Raw genomic sequence first — 22,912 nt, forward strand, 5'->3', positions numbered from 1 at the left:
TTTCCACACTTTCTTTTTAAAAAAATTTTTTTTCAACGTTTTTTATTTATTTTTGGGACAGAGAGAGACAGAGCATGAACGGGGAAGGGGCAGAGAGAGAGGGAGACACAGAATCGGAAACAGGCTCCAGGCTCCGAGCCATCAGCCCAGAGCCCGACGCGGGGCTCGAACTCACGGACCGCGAGATCGTGACCTGGCTGAAGTCGGACGCTTAACCGACTGCGCCACCCAGGCGCCCCTCCATACTTTCTTTTAGTTTACTTCCTTTTCATGGGTATTTTTTGGTGTGGGAATTGAATTTATTAATTTTCATTCTTTTATTCTTATTGGAGAAGTTTTGGGTGTGCTTCATTTTCCTTCCCTCATTTCTTTGTTTTTCGAAAATGTTTATTTATTTATTTTAAAGTGTACTTATTTATATTGAGAAAGTAGAGAGAGTATGAGTGGGAGAGGGGCAGAGAGAGAGTGAGACTCAGAATCTGAACAGGCTCCAGGCTCTGATCTGTCAGCACAGAGCCCAACGTGGGGCTTGAATCTATGAAGTGTGAGATCATGACCTGAGCTGAAGTCAGACACTTAATCCACAGAATCTCAAACATTTACTGATGTCAGGCACTGCATTTTACAGGGGAAGCACTTGGATTCACCCCATATATGGCAGTGAGTAAATAATTGCTGACCTGTAACTATATGCTACGAGTTATGCATTCCAGCCCAGTGATCTTTCTCAAAATTGTCATCAATATTCCAGCTATAATGAACAGCAATCTATAGAACAAACTGCACATTCTAACGAGAAAGCAGTAAAACAAGTTGCACACTCTGTACAATGGACACAATAACAGAACTGGGAATTTGGCGAACAAATGAATACAAAATAAAATAAAGACGAATGTTTTGATTAGGCCTTGTTTCAGGCCATTTGCTTCAGCTGAGTAACGTCTCTGAATTTGCACGTACTTCACAAGATCTCTTTTGAAATCCTTGAACCTTTCCTCTGACCACACAGGTCCACATTCTGACGCTGTTACTAGGCTGTAGAGCCCATTGGTGTAGGGGTCACCCCTTTTCTCCAACACCAGGTCCTCAATCACATCCATTAGCTCCCTCACTTGGCCATCCCGCTCACTCCCTGTAGCACAGTTGTTAAAGGCACACACTCTGCCCCCACATGCTGCCACCACCTTGCACAGGGCTTTATTATCTGTGTCACGGATGTAATCTGTCACGGATTCTCCCTCCAGGTCTTCCTTGTGGGTGAAGAGGACAATTGTGTGTCTCATGGCATCTTCTCCAAAGATCTCCTTCACCCTCTGCACAGCCTGCTGGTCCTGGTCAGTGAATCGGCCCAGCTGGGCCACCAGGAGCAGCACATGGGGTCCTGGTGCAGAGAGTAAGTAGCATCTCCACACCTCTTTGTACAAGGAATCAGAGTGGTCCTTCCCAGAAAACATATCCGGTGTGTCAATAATGACCATCTCCCTCCCTCCCCAGCTTCCCTGATGTTTACTGCAAGTCTTAGTGATGGACTGGGCACTCAGCCGCGATTCAAATGCTTGCATCCTGAGGATGCTGTTCCCTGTAGCACTTTTGCCGGTTCCTGTTTTGCCCACCAGCATGATTCTCAGCTCTGATCCTCTGGCACGTTGGCTCTTCATACATGGTTCTGTAGAGCAAGTTTACAGTGTCATGAATATACTGCTTATGCCAATGGAATATTTTTAACAATGGGAGATATTCCCACCTTATGGGCAAAGAGAATCTTCCAATACATTGTATTGATAAAACAGAAGCTAACTCTATTATCAAATAAAACAAACAATGATTTTTAAAACATCTCAGTTTCTCTAGGAATGCCACGTTGGATCTTAGAAAAACATACTCAGGGGACGAGACAGATTTAGAAACATATGGGGCGCCTGGATGGCTCAGTTGGTTAAGTGTCCGACTTCAGCTCAAGTCGTGATCTTGCGGTCTGTGAGTTCAAGCCCCGCATCGGACTTTGTGCTGACAACTCAGAGCCTGGAGCCTGCTTCGGATTCTGTGTCTCCTTCAGTCTCTGCCCCCGCCCACCGCACCCCTGCTCACGCTCTTTCTCTCAAAAATGAATAAATGTTAAAAAAAAGAAAAGAAACATATCTTGTCATGCAAGGCTTGCCCAAATCACCCAGTGCTGGCTGTCTAAAGTACACATTTTCTGAAGATCAGAGATGTGTAGTCAAGACTGTGAGTTCCATCTCAGAGTCAGTTAAGTAACTTGACTCCGTTCCAAGGTCAGAGATGGTTCCTCTGACTTCTCTGGGCTGGGGTGTGTTCTTGACCACTAGTGAAATGGCTGGACCAGGGAAATACTGGAATGAGCAGCATAAAATTTTTCTCTCTAATGAAGAAGCATCTGATAGCTTATGCTTTGCTTAGAGAGGGTAGAATGATTTTTATATAAAATAGGCAGAGGGGCGCCTGGGTGGCGCAGTCGGTTGAGCGTCCGACTTCAGCCAGGTCACGATCTCGCGGTCCGTGAGTTCGAGCCCCGTGTCAGGCTCTGGGCTGATGGCTCAGAGCCTGGAGCCTGTTTCCGATTCTGTGTTTCCCTCTCTCTCTGCCCCTCCCCCGTTCATGCTCTGTCTCTCTCTGTCCCAAAAATAAATAAAAAAACGTTGAAAAAAAAATAGGCAGAAAATATGGTAAAATAATCACACACACACACAAGAATTCACATTCTTACCAGAATGACTGCATTCCTGTTGATCCATTGCTGTTCCTGAGGGACAGAGAGGCCAGAGACCAATAATATATATATTATATATAAATATTATAAATATATATTATATATGTTTATAAATATTATATATACAATGTATATGTGTATAATATATGTTATATTATACATTTATATTTATACATTTATATACTTACATTTATATTTATGTTTTTAGTTTATTAGTTCTGCATCATGAAAGACTCTTGTATTCCAAGAGCACTGTCATACCCATGGCTTGTTTGTTTACTCATAGCTGATGGGGGAGATAATTAATCTGTCTTACAGAGAAATAGAGTCCCTTGCCCAAAGTCACCCAGTGATTTGAAAAGTGGGTTTAGTTTGTAAGACCTACCTGCTCCTGGTCTCCACATCTACCTCTTCTCTACTTCCTCCATCCTCCCAAGACCTCCTGCCCCTCCTGCTCTCTTTGGCCTCACCCTTTCCCTCTCTCACCTTCCTCTCTAAATCTGCCTCCCCCAGATGTGAGGTTCAGTCTTTTCTTTCCTTCTCTCCTTTCCCCACCTTGCTCCCTTCTTCCCTACCTCTCCTCTCTCTCCAACCCCACCACTCTGCCTTGCAGTCCTTGCAAGAGACTCCATGAATCAAGTATACTATCTTTGAATCCAGAAATACATTTCATTCAATCCATCAATTACTTGCATTTTCTTCTTTCCTCAACAGCATGAAGAAGCCCTGGGGTCTATCCCTTTTCCTATACATTGCTTTGTTTCATCAGATAGTTTTTCTCTTTTGCTTAAAGAGCTCTTTTTCTCACAGCATATACCAAAGTGACAAGGCACAGAAAACTCATGAGCACATGGGAATGTCCAAATTCTTTTCACTGACTTTATGTTAAGGAAGCTCTGTTTGCCAGTAACATGTAAACTAAACTATACGATGTTTACAGTTCCTGTAAACTGACCAAACTTCAGGCAAAGCAGTCACTCTAAATTGTTTCCCTTAAAATCAGGAAAATTGTTCTTAAAAATTTTTTTTTCAAGCATAGCCTGGGAAGTAGGAATCAACACTGAGGAGCTTTTCGTGAATGTGAGCTTATCTGATTTACTGTCAAAAAAAAAAAACCACAACCAAACAACAAAAACAAAAAAACAAAAACCCAGATGACTCCTTGTTAAAACCTGTGACTTGCCAGCTCAGCTCAAAGAGAAAGAAAATAAAACAAAAGCGCAGTCTATCTTCTTCCTCTTCTCAATCTCCACAGACTCCCTGCTGCAAAAGAGCCCACCATGCGCCTGTGTCTGACATTCTCATTTATGCCGAATGCACACAATAAACAGTTAAAATAGGAAATTTTAATCAGTAGTTACTTGCTATCAGGTGGACCGTGTTTTCTTGCCAGTAGTGGAACACCAGTGTTCGAATGATTTCAGCTGGACAGGAAAGAAAGGCAGGACTGCCTGCGGCAGATTTGATCCCTTCTCTGCAGGGCTGTGTCCTCACTGTTTCAAGTTTGCCCAAGTGCAAAGCCCCGCCCCTTGCGGAAGTTAAGCCTCTTTCTCACAGGTGGCAGCGGCTGTTCTAAAGGCAAGTGTGGACTGGGGAGGACAAGAGCATGGAAGGGGCACCTCTAATGGGGTGCTGTGCAGAGACGGAAGTTTGCAGGAAGAGGAACCTGAGAGAAGCCCACTTCCTGAGTCAGACTGGAAGTTAGCAGTCATTAACTCTTAGAGAATTTTGAAATAACCCACTCATGGCTTTCCTGGCACCCTGGCTTTTCATTTCTGTCCAGGTCTGTAATTTCAGGGGACGCACTTCTGGGGATCAAAGATCTAGTCGTGTCTACAGTAATAATTCGAGTGTGGACATTCAGGAAGAACAAACCAAAGAGTTAAAGTTGAAATTGTTCAAATGCTCTTTCTTCTTATTTATGTGGCAGCCATCACAGCAGGGGAGAGAGAATATGGAGTTTACATTGCCTTCATCTCAGATTTGCAGTAACCTCTTGTGGCTTTCTCTCCCAACCCACTGATGAGGAATAGTCCCACAACCCTGGCCTCACTACAGTAAGGCTGGGAAATGCAGTGGAGCCGTGGGATTTGGGTGAACATCACTACCTTGCTACACACGCTATTATTACTTTGCTTTGTAGTCTTCCAGATTCGTTTCTATGCAGTTCCTTACGTGTGCTAAAGAACAATACAATGTGGGTAACTCCTGCTTAATATCAGTAATCTATTTCTAAAAATAAGATATTCTGTGTCAAAACAGTAACAGAGACCTATTTTCTATTGTTTTATATGTAAAACAAATATAATGTAAATATAATACATCAAGCCAAAGCCTATCAATTTTCTAAATCATATATAAAATTCAGTAAAGCACTTATATATAATTAAAAAAAATAATAAACACTTGGGGGCACCTGGGTGACCCAGTCAGTTAAGCATCCGGTTCCTGGTTTTGGCTCAGGTCATGATCTCACGGGGAGATGGGGAGATACTGGTCAAAGGTAAAAGGCTTCAGTTATAAGATGACTAAGTCCCGGGGTCTAAGGTACAGCATGATAACTATAGTTATAATTCTGGATTGTACCTTTGAAAGTTGTTGAGACAGCAGATCTGAAGCAACCTCAGCACACTCATAAAGAAGTGCAGTGGGAGTGCGTGAGGTGAACTAGCAAAGGCGGGGGTGGGGAGTGTGGAACAATCCATATCTGTCGTTGGTTGCTGACTTCCAAAGTTTCATGGAAGTGATGAGTGCAAAGCAAAACAAAGGAAAGACACAATACAACAAACATACAAACAAACAAACAAACAAGAACTCCCAATTTGGATCTTTTAAAAGAGGTTAGATTTAGAGGGTTGTCCATTGAAAAGTGTGAAGAATTGTTAGCTTAACATAGCACAGGATTTGCTGCCAAGGAACTGGTTTGAACTGATGCCCAAAGTTTTAAGAAGGGTCAGTCTCATAGTATAAAAATTAATGACTAGGGGCACCTGGGTGCCTCAGTTGGTTAAGCATCCCACTTCAGTACAGGTCATGATCTTGTGGTCCATGGGTTCCAGCCCCGTGTCATGCTCTGTGCTGACAGCTCGGAATCTGGAGCCTACTTCAGATTCTGTGACCCTCTCTCTCTCCCCCTTCCCCCTCAAAAATAAATATTCAAAAAAAATTTTTTTAAATTAATGACTAAACTTTTAAATTAAAAAATTTTAGGGGCACCTGGGTGGCTCAGTTGGTTGAGTGTCCGACTCTTGATTTCAGTTCAGGTCATGATCCCAGGGTCGTGTGATCAAGCCCCCCTTCAGGCTCTGTGCTGTGTGTGGAGGCTGCTTGGGATTCTCTCTCTCTCTCTCTCTCTCTCTCTTCTCTCTCTTTCTCCCTCTGCCCCTGTCCCCTGCTCTCTCTCCCTAAACATTTTTTAATGTTTTATTTTATATTTTGAGAGAAAGAGAGAGAGAGACAGAGACAGAGCATGAGCAGGGAAGGGGCAGAGAGATGGAGACAGAATCCGAGGCAGGCTCCAGGCTCTGAGCTGTCAGCACAGAGCCCTACATGGGGCCCGAACCCATGAGCAGTGAGATCATGACCTAAGCAGAAGTCGGACACTCAAATGACTGAACCACCCAGGCACCACCAAAAAAAATTTTTTTTAAATAAATTTTAAGTCATACAAAAGACATTAACAGAAGCATTCAATTAGATTATGGGATTGCCAGCAGCATCTCATCACCAAGGGTGTATGCTGGCAAGTGAGGGAATGCAAAGAGATGTCCATTTTGAATTTTATTCCATTGCTTTGTCTATGATCTGATAGGATGGATCACAATCATCCCCTTCCAGAGCATCAAGTACCATGACTTGAAGACAGTTCTCAGTTCCTTGGAATGGGACACAGACAAGTCTCAGGCATGGGTCATTCTGCTCTCTCCTATACCAGTTCACCCCCACACCATCTCAATCACTCTGAACAACCACTGTGACTGCTCTTTGACCTCCCTCCCCTCTCAGTGATTAAAGCTGACCAATAATCCCTTTAAATTCTGGACTTTACCTCAGTGTGAGGAACTAGGGAATTGAAACAACCAGGTCAAGAGTGCTGTCACCTTGGCAAAGGAGTGGAGGAGCTATCTTTGATGTTCCAGCCCCAGCAGGCACAGCATGGAGAAGAACCTCGTAACACGGTTGACAATGAAGAAGTCACAACCATGTCGCTCTCATCTAGCTGGATCCCAGCTCCCTGAAGCCATTCCAGTCACACCAATTGAAGTCCCAGTCTGCATGGAGGAGAAACAAGTTGTGCCCTCTGTCTCCTCCTGAATTGCTGGCACACGAAATCATGAGCTTAATAAAATTGTTGTTTTATGGCACTGAGTTTTGGAGTGGTTTGTTATACAGCAAGAGAGAGTTGGGTCATCCATATAGATTCTTAGAAGTGGCATTGCTAGACAATTGGTACATGTACTTGTAATTTTGATAGATATTACTGGATTGCCTATAACAAAATGTTAACCAAATTGCATACATCAGCATTTTATTATTTCCCCATATCCGTGCTCATAATTTTGTCTGCCAATCTAATAAGTGAAAAATTGTATCTTAGTGTGATGTCCTCTTTTTAAAAATTTCTTCTTAATTTTTATTTTTAGAGAGATAGAGTGCATAAACGGGGGAGAAGGGCAGAGAGGGAGAGAAAGAATCTTTTTTTATTTTTTTAATATAATTTATTGTCAAATTGGCTTACGTACAACACCCAGTGTTCATCCCAACAAGTGCCCTCCTCAATGCCCATTACCCATTTTCCCTCTCCCTCACTCCCCCATCCACCCTTAGTTTGTTCTCTATATTTAAGAGCCTCTTGTGGTTTGCCTCCCTCCCTCCCTGTTTGTAAGTATTTTTTCCCCTTCCCTTCCCCCATGGTCTTCTGTTAAGCTTCTCAAGATCCACACATGAGTGAAAACATATGATATCTGTCTTTCTTCGACTGACTTATTTCACTCAGCATAATACCTTCTAGTTCCATCCATGTTGTTGCAAATGCATGATTTTATTCTTTCTCATTGCCAAGTAACATTCCATTGTATATATAAACCATATCTTCTTTATCCATTCATTAGTTGATGGACATTTAGGCTCTTTCCATAATTTGGCTATTGTTGAAAGCGCTGCTATAAACATTGGGGTACACATCCCCCTCTGCATCAGCACTTCTGTATCCCTTGGGTAAATTTCAAGTAGTGCTATTGCTGGGTCATAGGGTAGTTCTATTTTTTATTTTTTTTGAGGAACCTCCATACTGTTTTCCAGAGCGGCTGCACCAGTTTGCATTCCCACCAACAGTGCAAGACGGTTCCCCTTGAGAGAGAGAATATTAAGAAGGCTTCACACCCAGCACAGAGCCTGATGTAAGGCTTGATCCGACGACCCTGAGATCATGACCTGAGCCAAAATCAAGAGTTGGATGCTCAACTGAGTCAGCCACTCAGGTGCCCCTTAATGTGATTTTTATATGCGTTACTCAATATGAATGTGGATGAAAATTTTTCATATGTGTAAGAATTGTCGTTTTCTTTATTGACTACTGTCTTATATATTTGTTGCCCATGTTTGAATTCTGTTGTTAAACGTTTTGATATTGATTTGTAGAAGTTCTTTATGGGGCCCCAAATGATCATTTTACCTCTTCCTCTTGGATTTTCTTTTTAACTTCCAATTTTGTTCACTTTTATCATGGCTGGTATCTAGAAGAATGCCAAATAATCACAATGACAGTAGGCCTCCTTGTTTTATTCCTAACTTTTGTGGAAATACTTCAATGTTTCTCATTAAACAATATGTTTTGAGGTTCAGATGGAAAATTTTATTATGCTAAAAAAATAACCAGTTATTAGATGTTGAATTTTATCAAATTACCTTTCAATAGCTAAAGGGATTATCAGATTACGTGGCCCCATGGCTTTATAATACATTAAATTATATGAAAGTATTTCCCAATGTTAAACCTTCTTTGCATTCCACTTAAGGTATTGCTGGATTCTATTTGCTAATAGCTACTTTAGGCTGTCTTTCCAGCTCACCGGCTGCTCCTTTGCCCTGGTTCCAGCTGTATCAGGTTTTGGGCTTCCCTCTTCCTTCCAAACATGACAGCCATCTTGTTTTTCTGAACAGTTTATGCCATTCCAGAGGAATTATCGTTCTATCTTTTAAGAGAATAATATTTTTACCATCACTATCTTTCCCCCATCACTACCTCCTTTCTTAGGCAAACCTGACATTGAACAAAAATTTTAGCATTATGAGTGTTATTAAGGGGAATGCAAGGTAGCTTGGGAGCATGTAAGAGAGAAGCTAAACTGAGGGGAGAGGGGTAATCAGAAAAGAGTTCTTAGAATTAACATCACATGAGCTGAAGTTGAAGAGTGAGTAGAAACTAAAGGGATTGAAAGAAAAAGAAACAGGGTATTCCAAGGCAAGTGACAGCATGGCATTCTCCCGGATATTCAAAGGAAGCCAGGATGTCTAGAACCCAGAGACAGGAAGTCAGACTGTGTGGTAATGAGGCTGGAGTTTGAGGTAGAAGATTCAATTCATATGGGGACTTGTCATCAAGTTTGGATCCTGAATATTCTCTTACGAAAAATGGAAAATCACTCCAGGATTGTTTTAATCAGGCCACAGTCAGATGTGTGTGACTGTTGGCTATGTGAAGAATAGATTCAAAAACCTGTCCCTCGTTGTGTGTTCCATGATCTGCATTTGGGTGTTCTTATTGGGGTCCTCCTTCACTTCCTCTGCCTTGCTACATCCCACCCTCTTAGTGCACCAAAACAGAACAGTTATGGTTAAGGCAAACTGGAGAGAAGCCCTGGATGTGACCTGGGAGGTGAGCACATGGAGTCTTTGCCCCAATATGTCTCCTGACACCTTCCCCTATACTCAGGATCCTGTCTGCCCTTTATTTCCTCACCAACAACTTCTGCACAAAAGCTTTTCATGTTTACTTCTAATTCATTCTGAGTTCAACTGTGTCTTGAAAAGAACTTGGTTTCTAGGTGTTTTTGCCAAGGCTGAAAAATAACTTTTCTGGTTTAGTGAAAGGAAACCACAAGCACCAAAGCTGCTGCTTCTGAGGCAAACTCTGTGCTCTGAGGGGGTGGAGAACCATCTTATCTGGTGTCATCTGAAGGAACTGAAATCCCCCTCTGTCCAAACACACACCTGCAACCCACTACTCTTGAGATATCGTTCTTCTCTTATGAGTAAAGGTTTTCCCCAGGATAGGGTGAAGCAAATGAAACAACACATGGGGAGAGATTCAGAAGGTCAAAAGAGCCAAATACAGATCAAAGCAGAGTTAAAGATTCAAATCCTCAGACACCAGCTAGAAGGTTTGTTTGGTATAGTCTGTGGCCCATAGCACTGGAGAGGCAGCATCTCTTTTGTTTGTTTTAATTTGAGAGATGGAGAGGAGAGGAGAAGAGAGGAGAGGAGAGGAGAGGAGAAGGAGGGGAGGGGAGGGGAGGGGATGGGAGGGGAGGGGAGAGGACAGGGGCAGAGCAGAGCGCGGGAATCTTAAGCAGGCTTCATGCTCAGTGCAAAGCCTGATGTGAGGCTTGACCCCATCACCCTGGGATCATGACCTGGGCAAAAATCAAGCGTTGGACGTTCAGTGGAATGAGCCACCCAGGTGCCCCAGATGGGCAGCATCTTACAAAAAAGATGAGCTGTGTAAGTCTAACTTGCTATCTTGGGTCTGAATATTATCCACTGAAATTGTAGACATTGATCTATTTGGCCTATTTCTAACTTGCCCTCTCCCTCCTTGCCCCAAACAATTCCCTCCTCCAACATTTTTCACTTCCCAGAGTGCATCAGCGATCACATGTGGCCAAAACACATCTTCCAATGTGGTCATTGACCTACAGTGATGGCCTACAGTGATAATGGTTTCTTGTGCAACAGATACATGGTAAATCTGAATTGCATAATCTTGACATTGTAAATGTGGATTAAATTAAAGAAGTGAAACCAGAACAAGGAAGTTCCTTCTATCTTCTTTCTTTTCTCTCCCTTCTCTCATTCCTCTTACTCCCCAACCCCTATGTCACCCACTGTTGCCTGCCACTCTCTCTCCCACCTCACTGCATTTCTCTCTTGCACAGTGTACCAGTGCCTTAGCCCCTATATCAGGGAATCTAAGTCCCCCACCTTTCTAGAACACCCTTCCCCTTAATCCTGGCTTGTAGTCTTGACAGGTTCCAGAACAGATGGGTCCTGGTGCTCACAAAGATTAGAGAGAGGCATAGACTCTTCTGGAAAGGCTATTCCAAGGCTCTGCCCAAGCTGCTCCTCAGATAGTACCCCAACCAAAATACATAACACACACACACACACACACACACACACACACACACAGCATGGTGGCCAGCACCTGACCCATTCCCAACCTTTACTTTTAGGTTTTATCCTTTCTGAGTGAGCTCCTCTATGGAGGAATTTTCTTCAAAGGTTACTTTAATCTGGAGACTAAGCAATGATTTCTTTTCCAAGAGATGGAGGAAATTGCAGGACGCAGGCAGGCCATTAGGCTAGGGTGCTCAGAGGTGGTTGCAGAGTCCCTTTTTCCTGTAAGTGTGACCCACTGGCCACTAGAAACACTCTCACACAACGTCAGGAATTTGAATTTCAACAAGGAAATTGTGCAGATGCTAACAAAGGGCAGTGTATGAACTCCCAAACCTTTGTTCTCCTGCATGAACATAATGGGACTTTTTCCCTAGTCTTCCTCTGGAATCATCTCTGCCCTTTCCTGCCAATACATCAGGTCTTACCACATTTGAGCGGTGCCATAGTGCTGATTATGACCATGTAGTGACATCAGGGGTCTTCATCATCACAGGGCTGCTGGTTTTCCAGCGTCGGACTTTCCCACTGACATCTCAGCATGTGTGCCTCCCTGCTCACTCTGTATTGTAAGCCCCAGCCCACGCTAACCCATTGGGACTGACTGGATTCGTAGAGAGCGAGGTGGCATGAGGCTCTCACTTCAGGGTGGGCTCAGAGGATTAGTGATTCCTAATGGGAGACCATAAGTAGTGACCAGACCAGGGGTCTGTCAGGGCAATGCCTATAAAAGCCCACTAGCCTTGTCTTCTGGATTCATCAGAGAAGTGTTGAGTTGGAGACATTTCAGGCTAAATTAAGTCAGTTTTGTCTACCTCTTGGCACAAAATAGGCAATTTAACATCTTGTCCTTACACATGTTCTCCATCACTCACCAAAGTTTGCATGACTTTATTAGATATTAAAAACTCAGAAATCACAGAAGTAAAACCAATGAATTGCCAAAGTGATAATTAGTACAAGGTTATTGTGCACAAGTGCAAACCACGAACACTCACACCAAATGTGGGATGAGGCTCCGGGGTGTGTGGTTGTAAAGTCACTTGTATAGTCAGATGGCAGCGACTGTGTATTCTTCAAGTGGTGGGTTATAATATTAGAATTTTCTTAAATGGTAGGAAACTGGTAACTGGTTCCCTAATACCGGTTTTAGGTAACAGTTTAAGTTTTGCTTTTGATTTCCAGAGGCAGAAGCAAGAAATGACCCAGGTCAAGTAGTCTTGCAAAAGTTTTATTTGTATGACTAACCTGCTTTTTTTTTTTTTTTAGCTTCGTTCAGCGAATTTTTTAGCTTCGTTCAGTGACATCTGTTTTCTATTTAAATAATCCAGTGGGGTTTTTGTTCGTGTGCATATCCAGGAAGTCTGTGTATATACATTTGATGTCAGTCCATTTCTCAGAACTGCCTCAAATTATAAGAACAAGACTGTTTACTGTAAATTTACCAGTATGTGCTGCAACACTGCCTTCTATCTCCACACCATCATTTCTTACCTCATGCCTGCCGACTGTGGCCTTTGCTGTCACACAATGCTGTGGTCCCTCCCAGGACAGAGCTGGAATGTTGGGCCCATGTCCCCAGCCCTGTATGCAGAATGGCGTGGAGAGGGGGCAGGGGGGGACAAGGAGAGATCTCACTGCCCAGACCTCTCTGAGCCCTCATGATAGGCTGACAAGGATGAAGCAAGGGCATTTTCTTCTCAGTCTCAAACCCACATCAGGCCTCCTGCAGAAAGGGCAGAGCCATGAGAATTGTTGACTCTTGTGAGCAAACAAGAGACCACAGAGTTGGAACAAGGTTTTCTGCCCTTACTCTGCCTTCCGGCCTGAGCTGAAGGTGTGGGCTAGAAAGAACAGATCCTGAGTTGTGGGCAAGCATGCCGAACAGCTCAGCTGAATTTGGGACATGTGCACCATCAACAGTTCTGTGATAGTATTTGGGGTGGAATCTGTCAAGTTTCTGGGAGATTCCTGCTTACTGGAAGTTTGGGAAACAACTTTTTCTTTGATATGTTTTTGTTCCTGCTCTTGTTGAACCATTTGCAATTGCCCTTTTCATGTTGCATTTGATCTTCATGAAATGACACAACACAAAAGGGGGCAAATACCTAATTAATAAAACCCCAAATGAGTGATTGCTCAGAGCAGGAAACCGAAGCATCGGAGCAGATTCATAGAGGAGATGCTGTTGAGGGGAGAGGGGGAAGATTTAAAAAGTTGGCTCTCAAGTCCACATAAATAATGCACCCTTAGACTGAGGCCAGAATCATAAACTAGTGAGGTGGCCAAGTACATCAGCAGTCCGTCTGGGTACTGTCCTGCATAAGCACCAGACCTCTTTGTGCTTGTGGTTAAAACCATGCAGCTATAAGCTCTCCATCAAACTTATCTCTTCTCGCTGGGGTTCCCTTTTCCATTTTTGAATGCCTTAGTTAGATTTTCCTTTGTGGTGAAGAAACCCTAAAATATGTCCTTCATTGCAGATAGACAGATAGCAAATTTCTTCCAATCGGTGTAATTGCCAGGTATCTTCACCTTGAAACTTTTATTAAGTTCCTTCACCATTTTATTTATAATTATTTTACACACCTCCACCATATTCTTTCCTACACGCCTCTGAACATGCCACATGGTCAATACCCACCCCTAAAATCTAGTCCCCAGAATTGGCCGTATACTTTTACATGTTTCCTGTTCAATTTGGAGAGTTTGGAGTATTATTTCCTGTTGGATCCTGGACTTCTGTTAATAAAGTCTGAGTTAAAGGGGCTTCTTTTTGGTGACTGCTTTTTTTTGCCCATTGGATATTCTTTCCTGCTTTGTCGAAGATTAGTTGGCCATAGATTTGTGGCACTAGTTCTGGGGTTTCTATTCTGTTCCATTGGTCTATGTGTCTGTTTTTGTGCCAATACCATGCTGTCTTGATGATTACAGCTTTGTAGTAGAGGTTAAAGTCTGGGATTGTGATGCCTCCTGCTTTGGTCTTCATCTTCAAAATTACTTTGGCTATTCGGGGTCTTTTGTGGTTCCATACAAATTTTAGGGTTGCTTGTTCTAGCTTCAAGAAGAATGCTGGTGCAATTTTGATTGGTATTGCATTGAATGTGTAGATTGCTTTGGGTAGTATTGACATTTTAACAATATTTATTCTTCCAATCCATGAGCACAGAATGTTTTTCCATCTCTTTATATCTTCTTCAATTTCCTTCATAAGCTTTCTATAGTTTTCAGCATACAGATTTTTACATCTTTGGTTAGGTTTATTCCTAGGTATTTTATGCTTCTTGGTGCAATTGTGAATGGGATCAGTTTCTTTATTTGTCTTTCTGTTGCTTCATTATTAGTGTATAAGAATGCAACTGATTTCTGTACATTGATTTTGTATCCTGCGACTTTGCTGAATTCATGTATCAGTTCTAGCAGACTTTTGGTGGAGTCTATCAGATTGTCCATGCATAATATCATGTCATCTGCAAAAAGTGAAAGCTTGACTTCATCTTTGCCAATTTTGATGCCTTTGATTTCCTTTTGTTGTCTGAGTGCTGATGTTAGAACTTCCAACACTATGTTAAACAACAGTGTTGATAGTGGACATCCCTGTTGTGTTGCTGATCTCAGGGAAAAAGGTCTCAGTTTTTCCCCATTGAAGATGATGTTAGCTGTGGGCTCTTCATAAATGGCTTTTATGATGTTTAAGTATGTTCCTTCTATCCCGACTTTATTGAGGGTTTTTATTAAGAAACGATGCTGAATTTTGTCAAATGCTTTTTCTGCATAGGTTGACAGGATCATATGGTTCTTCTCTTTTCTTTTATTAACGTGATGTATCACATTGATTGATTTGCGAATGTTGAACCAGCCCTGCAGTCCAGGAATGAGTCCCACTTGATCATGGTGAATAATTCTTTTTATATGCTGTTGAATTTGATTTGCTAGTATCTTATTGAGAATTTTTGCATCCATATTCATGAGAGATATTGGCCTGTAGTTCTCTATTTTTACTGGGTCTCTGTCTGGTTTAGGAATCAAAGTAATGCTGGCTTCATAGAATGAGTCTGGAAGTTTTCCTTCCTTTCTATTTTTTGGAAGAGCTTGAGAAGGATAGGTATTGTCTCTGCTTTAAATGTCTGGTAGAATTCCCCTGGGAAGCCATCTGGTCCTGGACTCTTATTTGTTGGGAGATTTTTGATAACTGATTCAATTTCTTCACTGGTTATGGGTCTGTTAAAGCTTTCTATTTCTTCCTGATTGAGTTTTGGAAGTGTGTGGGTGTTTAGGAATTTGTCCATTTCTTCCAGGTTGTCCAGTTTGTTGGCATATAATTTTTCATAGTATTCCCTGATAATTGCTTGTATTTGTGAGGGATTGGTTGTAATAATTCCATTTTCATTCATGATTTTATCTATTTGGGTCATCTCCCTTTTCTTTTTGAGAAGCCTGGCTAGAAGTTTATCAATTTTGTTTATTTTTTCAAAAAACCAACTGTTGGTTTCATTGATCTGCTCTACAGTTTTTTTAGTTTCTATATTGTTTATTTCTGCTCTGATCTTTATTATTTCTCTTCTTCTGCTGGGTTTGGGGTGTCTTTTGTGCTCTGCTTCTGTTTCCTTTAGGTGTGCTGTTAGATTTTGTATTTGGGATTTTTCTTGTTTCTTGAGATAGGCCTGGACTGCAATGTATTTTCCTCTCAGGACTGCCTTCGTTGCATCCCAAAGCATTTGGATTGTTGTATTTTCATTTTCATTTGTTTCCATATATTTTTAAATTTCTTCTCGAATTGCCTGGTTAACCCATTCATTCTTTAGTAGGGTGTTCTTTAACCTCCACGCTTTTGGAGGTTTTCCAGACTTTTTCCTGTGGTTGATTTCAAGTTTCATAGCATTGTGGTCTGAAAGTATGCATGGTATGATCTCAATTCTTGTATACTTATGAAGGGCTGTTTTGTGACCCAGTATGTGATCTGTCTTGGAGAAAGTTCCGTGTGCACTTGAGAAGAAAGTATATTCTGTTGCTTTGGGATGCAGAGTTCTAAATATATGTGTCAAGTCCATCTGATCCAATGTATCATTCAGGGCCGTTGTTTCTTTATTGATCCTGTGTCTAGATGATCTATCCATTGTTGTAAGTGGAGTATTAAAGTCTCCCGCAATTACCACATTCTTGTCAATAAGGTTGCTTATGTTTGTGAGTAATTGTTTTATATATTTGGAGGCTTCCATATTCGGTGCATAGACATTTATAATTGTTAGCTCTTCCTGATGGATAGACCCTGTAATTATTATACAATGCCCTTCTTCATCTCTTGTTACAGCCTTTAATTTAAAGTCTAGTTTGTCTGATATAAGTATGGCTACTCCAGTTTTCTTTTGACTTCCAGTAGCATGGTAGATAGTTCTCCATCCCCTCACTTTCAGTCTGAAGGTGTCCTCAGGTCTAAAATGAGTCTCTTGTAGACAGAAAATAGATGGGTCTCGTTTTTTTTATCGATTCTGATACCCTATGTCTTTTGGTTGGCACATTTAGTCCATTTACATTCAGTGTTATTATAGAAAGATATGGGTTTAGGGTCATTGTGATGTCCATAGGTTTCATGCTTGTAGCAATGTCTCTGGTACTTTGTCTCACAGGATCCCCCTTAGGATCTCTTGTAGGGCTGGTTTAGTGGTGATGAATTCCTTCAGTTTTTGTTTGTTTGGAAAGGCCTTTATCTCTCCTTCTATTCTAAGTGACAGACTTGCTGGATAAAGGATTCTCGGCTGCATATTTTTTTCTGTTCAACACATTGAAGATTTCCTGCCATTCCTTTCTGGCCTGACAAGTTTCAGTAGAGAGATCTGTCACTAGTGTTATCAGTCTCCCTTTATATGTTAAAGCATGTTTATCCCTAGCTGCTTTCATAATTTTCTCTTTATCCTTGTATTTTGCCAGTTTTACTATGATATGTTGTGCAGAAGATTGATTCAAATTACATCTGAAGGGAGTTCTCTGTGTCTCTTGGATTTCAATGCCTTTTTCCTTCCCCAGATCAGGGAAGTTCTCAGCTATGATTTCTTCAAATACACCTTCAGCACCTTTCCCTCTTTCTTCCTCCTCTGGAATCCCAATTATGAGTAAATTATTTCTTTTTATTGTATCACTTAGTTCTCTAATTCTCCCCTCATACTCCTGGATTTTTTTATCTCTCTTTTTCTCAGTTTCCTCTTTTTCCATAATTTTATCTTCTAATTCACGTATTCTCTCCTCTGCCTCTTCAATCCGAGCTGTGGTCGCCTCCATATTATTCTGCAGCTCATTTATAGCATTTTTAGCTCCTCCTGACTGTTTCTTAGTCCCTTGATCTCTGTAGCAATAGATTCTCTGCTGTCCTCTATACTGTTTTCAAGCCCAGTGATTAATTTTATGACTATTATTTTAAATTCATTTTCTGTTATATTGTTTAAATCATTTTTGATCAGTTTGTTAGCTGTTGCTACTTCTTGGAGTTTCTTTTGAGGGGAATTCTTCTGTTTCATCATTTTGGATAGTCCCTGGAGTGGCACGGAACTTCAGGGCACTTCCCCTGTGCTGTCCGGGGTAACTTGCATTGGTGGGTGGGGCTGCAGTCCGACCTGATGTCTGCCCCCAGCCCACCGCTGGAGCCACAGTCAGACTGGTGTGTGCCTTCTCTTTCCTTCTCCCAGGGGTGGGACTCACTGTGGGGTGGGGTGGCCCCTGTTTGGGCTATTTGCACACTGCCAGGCTTGCTTCCATGGGATCTGGTGTATTAGCCAGGGTGGTGCACAGGGGCAGGAGAGGCAGCCTCAGCTCGCTTTTCCTTCAGTGGTCCACTTCAAGAGGGGCCCTGCAGCACCAGGAGGGAGGCAGACCCATCGGAGGGATGGATCCGCAGAAGCACAGCATTGGATGTTTGCGTGGTGCAAGCTAGTTCCGCGATGGGAACTGGTTCCCTTTGGGATTTTGGCTGGGAGATGGGTGAGGGAGATGGCATGTCCCAGCGCCTTTGTTCCTTGCCAAGGTGAACTCTGCCTTCCGGGGCTCAACAACTCTCCCTCCCGCTCTCCGAGCAGAGCTGTTGACTTATAACCTTCCAGATGTTAAGTCCCGCTGACTCTCAGAACACACTAGGTCCGGCCCCTCTGCTTTTGCAAGCCAGACTAGGGGGCTCTGCCTTGCAGGACTGGCTGCCCCTCCACCACCCTGGCTCCCTCCTGCCAGTCCGTGTAGTGCTCACCGCCTCTCCGCCCTTCCTACCCTCTTCCGTGGGCCTCTTGTCTACGCTTGTCTCCAGAGAATCTGTTCTGCTAGTCTTCTGGTGGTTTTCTGGGTTATTTAGGCCAATGTGGGTGGAATCTAAGTGATTAGCTGGACACGGTGAGCCCAGCATCCTCTTATGCCGCCATGTTTGCTAACTCTCCTGGTGACTGCTTTTTGCACCACAGGCTCATAGTGAGTTTGAGCTCCACTAAAAGCTCCAGATTTTTCTATTTAGAATGTCTCCAGTCTGGTCTTCTAGAATTTATTTTTAGAAGAACTATCATTTAACAATTTTCAAAATAATTATCTAGCTAGTTTTAGTGCAGGGTTCTAGCTTATCATTTCATTTCCTGGCCATGGGAAGTCCCATGGAAAATATTATTTAGAATAATAGTTTTATCTCTGAAGAATGAAGAGTACATATGAGAAAGAGCAGCTGGGACTGTATCACCTCCATAACTAACTGCCTAATCTTAATATGTCATTCAAGCCTTATTTTTCTAATATTTTTAATAGATTTTATTACCTATTTGCATAGTATCACAGGGATCTTGGAAGAATAATTAAAACAAAGGAGATAGAGAATTTTCAAAAATATGAATTGTTGGGGCACCTGGCTGGCTCAATTGGAAGAGCATGGGACTTTTGATCTTGGGGTTGTGAGTTTGAGCCCCGTGTTGGATATACAGATTACTAAAAAATAAACTTAAAAAGCAACTCAAAAGAATTGAATAAAATAAGAACAATGTTTAAAAAAATATGAGTTAGGGGGCAACTGGTTGGCTCCGTTGGTTAAGTGTCTGACTCTTGATTTTGGCTCAGGTCATGATCTCCCAGTTCCTGAGTTTGAGCCTAACATCTGTGCTGACCATATGGAGCCTGCTTGGGATTCTCTCTCCCTATCTCTGTCTCTATGTCTCTCTCTCAAAATAAATAAATAAACTTAAAAAAATATGAACTGCATCATGGAAGAGAAGTAGGAAGGTGGTAAAGATGGCAGTGACATTGCTGATATTCATTATCATTATCACCATCTGGTGCAACATGGTAATTTGTGGATTCCAACCCACCCCCACCCCTCAAAGCAATCCAAAATAGAAGGGATTTTGTACAATTATGGACCATTTTAGGAAATAGAATACTATTGATGATAGAATAGGACGTTGTAGAATGTGTCCTCTGGCTTTGAGGTGAGAACTCCCACATCTTGGGCTGTAATCAGGAGCACCCCATGGGGAAACTCTCCAGAAACTCTGGTTTATCTTTTCATATTCCTTTCTGTGCTTCTGTTCCTGATGGTAGTGACTCATTTCTCACTCCCCTTCCCTAAAGCCACGAGCTCATGAGCTTCTTGTGGTATCTGGGTTTTCAAAAAGAGAGGGGATGGAACCATGCTGATGTCTTTTTTAAAAATTTTTTAAATCTTTATTTATTTTTAAGAAAGAGAGAGAGAGAGACAAAGTGTGAGAAGGGGAGGAACAGAGAGAGAGGGAGACACAGAATCGAAAGCAGGCTCCAAGCTCTGAGCTGTCAGCACAGAGCCCAATGTGGGGCTCAAACTAACAAACCACAAATTCATGACTTGAGCCGAAGTCAGACACTTAACTGACTGAGGCACCTAGGTTCCCCAATGCTGGTGTCTTTTCAGCACACCTGAGAAAGCCTTCTGACAAATGAGGTGGTTCTGGAAGATAGAGGGAGCCTGGTCCTGAGGATCTGAGGCTTTGGTCAGAAAATACTTGGATTTTCGGATGAGGAGAGACCTTGACACATCTACTCCCCTGAGACTCCTGGGGGAACTAGGGCAGTGGGAGGTGACTTTGTGCAGGGGAAGGGGACTGTGTGCTCACAGAAGGGTCCTGCTTAGACTGTGGGCAGGAGGGACGGGGCGTGCATGCAGTGGGATAGCTCAATGAAGACGACGCATTCTCAAGACCGGAATTTCTCACCTTACATTTTTTTGCATGTGGGTGCCCTTTGCCGGTGAGTGGATCTCGTAAAGAGACCAAGGCCGAGGCCATGGTATCCAACACAAAACAGAACTTTTAATCATGTTGCTTCTGCAGCAGCCAGCAGAGTCACACCCTTATTTCTCAGACGGGTTTGGCTCCATCCATGCTATCCTCTCCCTTCCCTTCCTGTTTTATCCTATTGGATGGTATTTCACTGTGCAGCTCTTAATGGAACACCTTCTATGCATCCAGCTCTGTGAAGTAGTGTTTATAAGAGAAGATCTCAGTCTTCTTGGGTGGGTGAGTCTCACACACATGACATAAATGGAGGCTGAAACACAGAAGCAATACATTTAAGGATCTAGAGTGTATGAAGCATAAATCAAGGGTTCAGGGAGGGTAGGGGAGGAAATCTGGTAGCCGCCAGTATTACAGGGGGTGGGGGCGGGGTTAAGATCAATGATAGTCTTTGAGTGGCTGGTCACCCAGGGAATCTCAGACTTGAATAGCCCTTCTTTTTCTTTCCTGGACTCACCCTGCCCTGGTCCTGGAGGGAGAACACTGTAGTTAAAACAGTTGGAAAGTCCACGTCGGTGTCCTGTGTAGACACACCAACATCCCCACACTGTCCTGTGTCTCCTCTAAGTGCTTCACACACTGTTTACGCCCTTAAACTACCTTTATTTCTCCTGATAGTTTATAAACTTCTCACTGAAATTTTAAAGATCTATCTGAAAACTGAGTAGAGGGAATTCATATTTTTTTTAAAAATCAAAGCATTTTGTCACCCCCTTTATGAATAAAACCATACTTAGAAACTGGATAACAGCTAAAGCAATCCAAGCTTTTGAACTAAGCTACAGGTGTATTTAGAAGGCAATTCATAATTCTAAATATTTAAGTATTTGAAAAATGAGAAGTTAGCAAAAGGAAAAACAATATAGATGAAAGGAAATAATAAATAATAAATAAAAATAGGAACAGAAATAATGAAATTTAAAAGAACACAAAATATCCCCAAATTTACACAATAAAGCTAATTCTTTGGAATGACATACAATTCTGCTAATGTGAATCAAAATCAAAGATCAAGAACACAATAAAAACTGAGAACAAACTGAGGGTTGATGGGGGGTGGGAGGAAGGGAAGGGTGGGTGATGGGTATTAAAAAAAATAACACAATAAAAAATTTAAGAGAATCCTATGAATAGATTTGGGCCAATACACTTGAAAATAGAGATGAATAGATAATTAAAAAGATAAATAAATATTTTCAGATATCAGATAAGATAAAGCAATGGCATTATTATTCCCATGGGGAGAACTGTTTTCTTGCTATATCCCAAAATATATCCTTTTAATATTTGACTCTTTTAAATTTTTCTATAAATATAGATCTGTTTTTATAAACTGTCTAAAAATAGGCCTGTTGTCTACAACAGGTATCCATTTGGTGAGAGATGTGAGCACCATCTTTAAATTTGCATAAGCCACAAAGAGTAGAGTTAGTCTTATTATTCCAAGCTGCACAAAAAAAAAGAAGATAAATTTGATGTCATTGTTTTATTTTATTTTATTTTTTTAATTAAAAAAAATGTTAATGTTTATATTTGAGAGACAGAGTGTGAGTGGGGGAGGGGCAGAAATGGAGACAGAATCCAAAGCAGTCTCCAGGCTCTGAGCTATCAGCACAGAGCCCCATGCAGAGCTTGAACCCACAAGCCAAAAGATCATGACCTGAGCAGATGTTGGATGCTTAACCAACTGAGCCACCCTGGTGCCCCTTTAAACATTTTTTTAAGTAAGTTTATTTATTTATTTTAATTAAAAAAAAATGTTTTAATATTGAATTTATTGTCAAATTGTTTTCCATACAACACACTGTGCTCATCCCAACAGGTGCCCTCCTCGATGCCCATCACCCACCCTCCTCTCCCTCCCACCCCCTATCAACCCTCAGTTTATTCTCAATTTTTAAGAGTCTCTTATGGTTTGGCTCCCTCCCTCTCTAACTTTTTTTTTCCTTCCCCTCCCCCATGGGTTTCTGTTAAGTTTCTCAGGATCCACATAGGAGTGAAAACATGTTATCTGTCTTTCTCTGTATGACTTATTTCACTTAGAATAACACTCTCCAGTTCCATCCACGTTGCTACAAAGGGCCAGATTGCATTCTTTCTCATTGCCACGTAGTATTCCATTGTGTATATAAACCACAATTTCTTTATCCATTCATCAGTTGATGGACATTTAGGCGCTTTCCATAATTTGGCTATTGTTGAAAGTGCTGCTATAAACATTAGGGTACAAGTGCCCCTATGCATCAGCACTCCTGTATCCCTTGGGTAAATTCCTAGCAGTGCTTTTGTTGGGTCATAGGGTAGTTATATTTTTAATTTTTTGAGGGACCTCCACACTGTTTTCCAGAGTGGCTGCACCAGTTTGCATTCCCACCAACAGTGCAAGAGGGTTCCCGTTTCTCCACATCCTCTTCAGCATCTATAGTCTCCTGATTTCTTCATTTTGGCCACTCTGGCATGAGGTTGTATCTCAGTGTGGTTTTGATTTGTATTTCCCTGATGA

At 41.9% G+C, this 22,912-nt stretch overlaps 1 protein-coding gene across 1 annotated transcript; it reads right to left on the bottom strand.

The window, feature by feature from the left end:
- Positions 1-583: 583 nt before the first annotated feature.
- On the bottom strand, positions 584-4,256 carry GIMAP2 (GTPase, IMAP family member 2). Its single transcript, XM_058723852.1, has 3 exons — positions 4,090-4,256; positions 2,726-2,761; positions 584-1,666 (listed from the first exon to the last, which is right to left on the bottom strand). The coding sequence occupies exons 2-3, from the start codon at positions 2,751-2,753 to the stop codon at positions 687-689; spliced, it is 1,008 nt and encodes a 335-aa protein (XP_058579835.1). The 5' UTR covers positions 2,754-2,761; positions 4,090-4,256; the 3' UTR covers positions 584-686.
- Between the last annotated feature and the right edge of the window lie 18,656 nt (positions 4,257-22,912).

This window comes from Neofelis nebulosa, chromosome 4 (genome assembly GCF_028018385.1).
Source record: "Neofelis nebulosa isolate mNeoNeb1 chromosome 4, mNeoNeb1.pri, whole genome shotgun sequence".
NCBI classification, from domain to species: domain Eukaryota; kingdom Metazoa; phylum Chordata; class Mammalia; order Carnivora; family Felidae; genus Neofelis; species Neofelis nebulosa.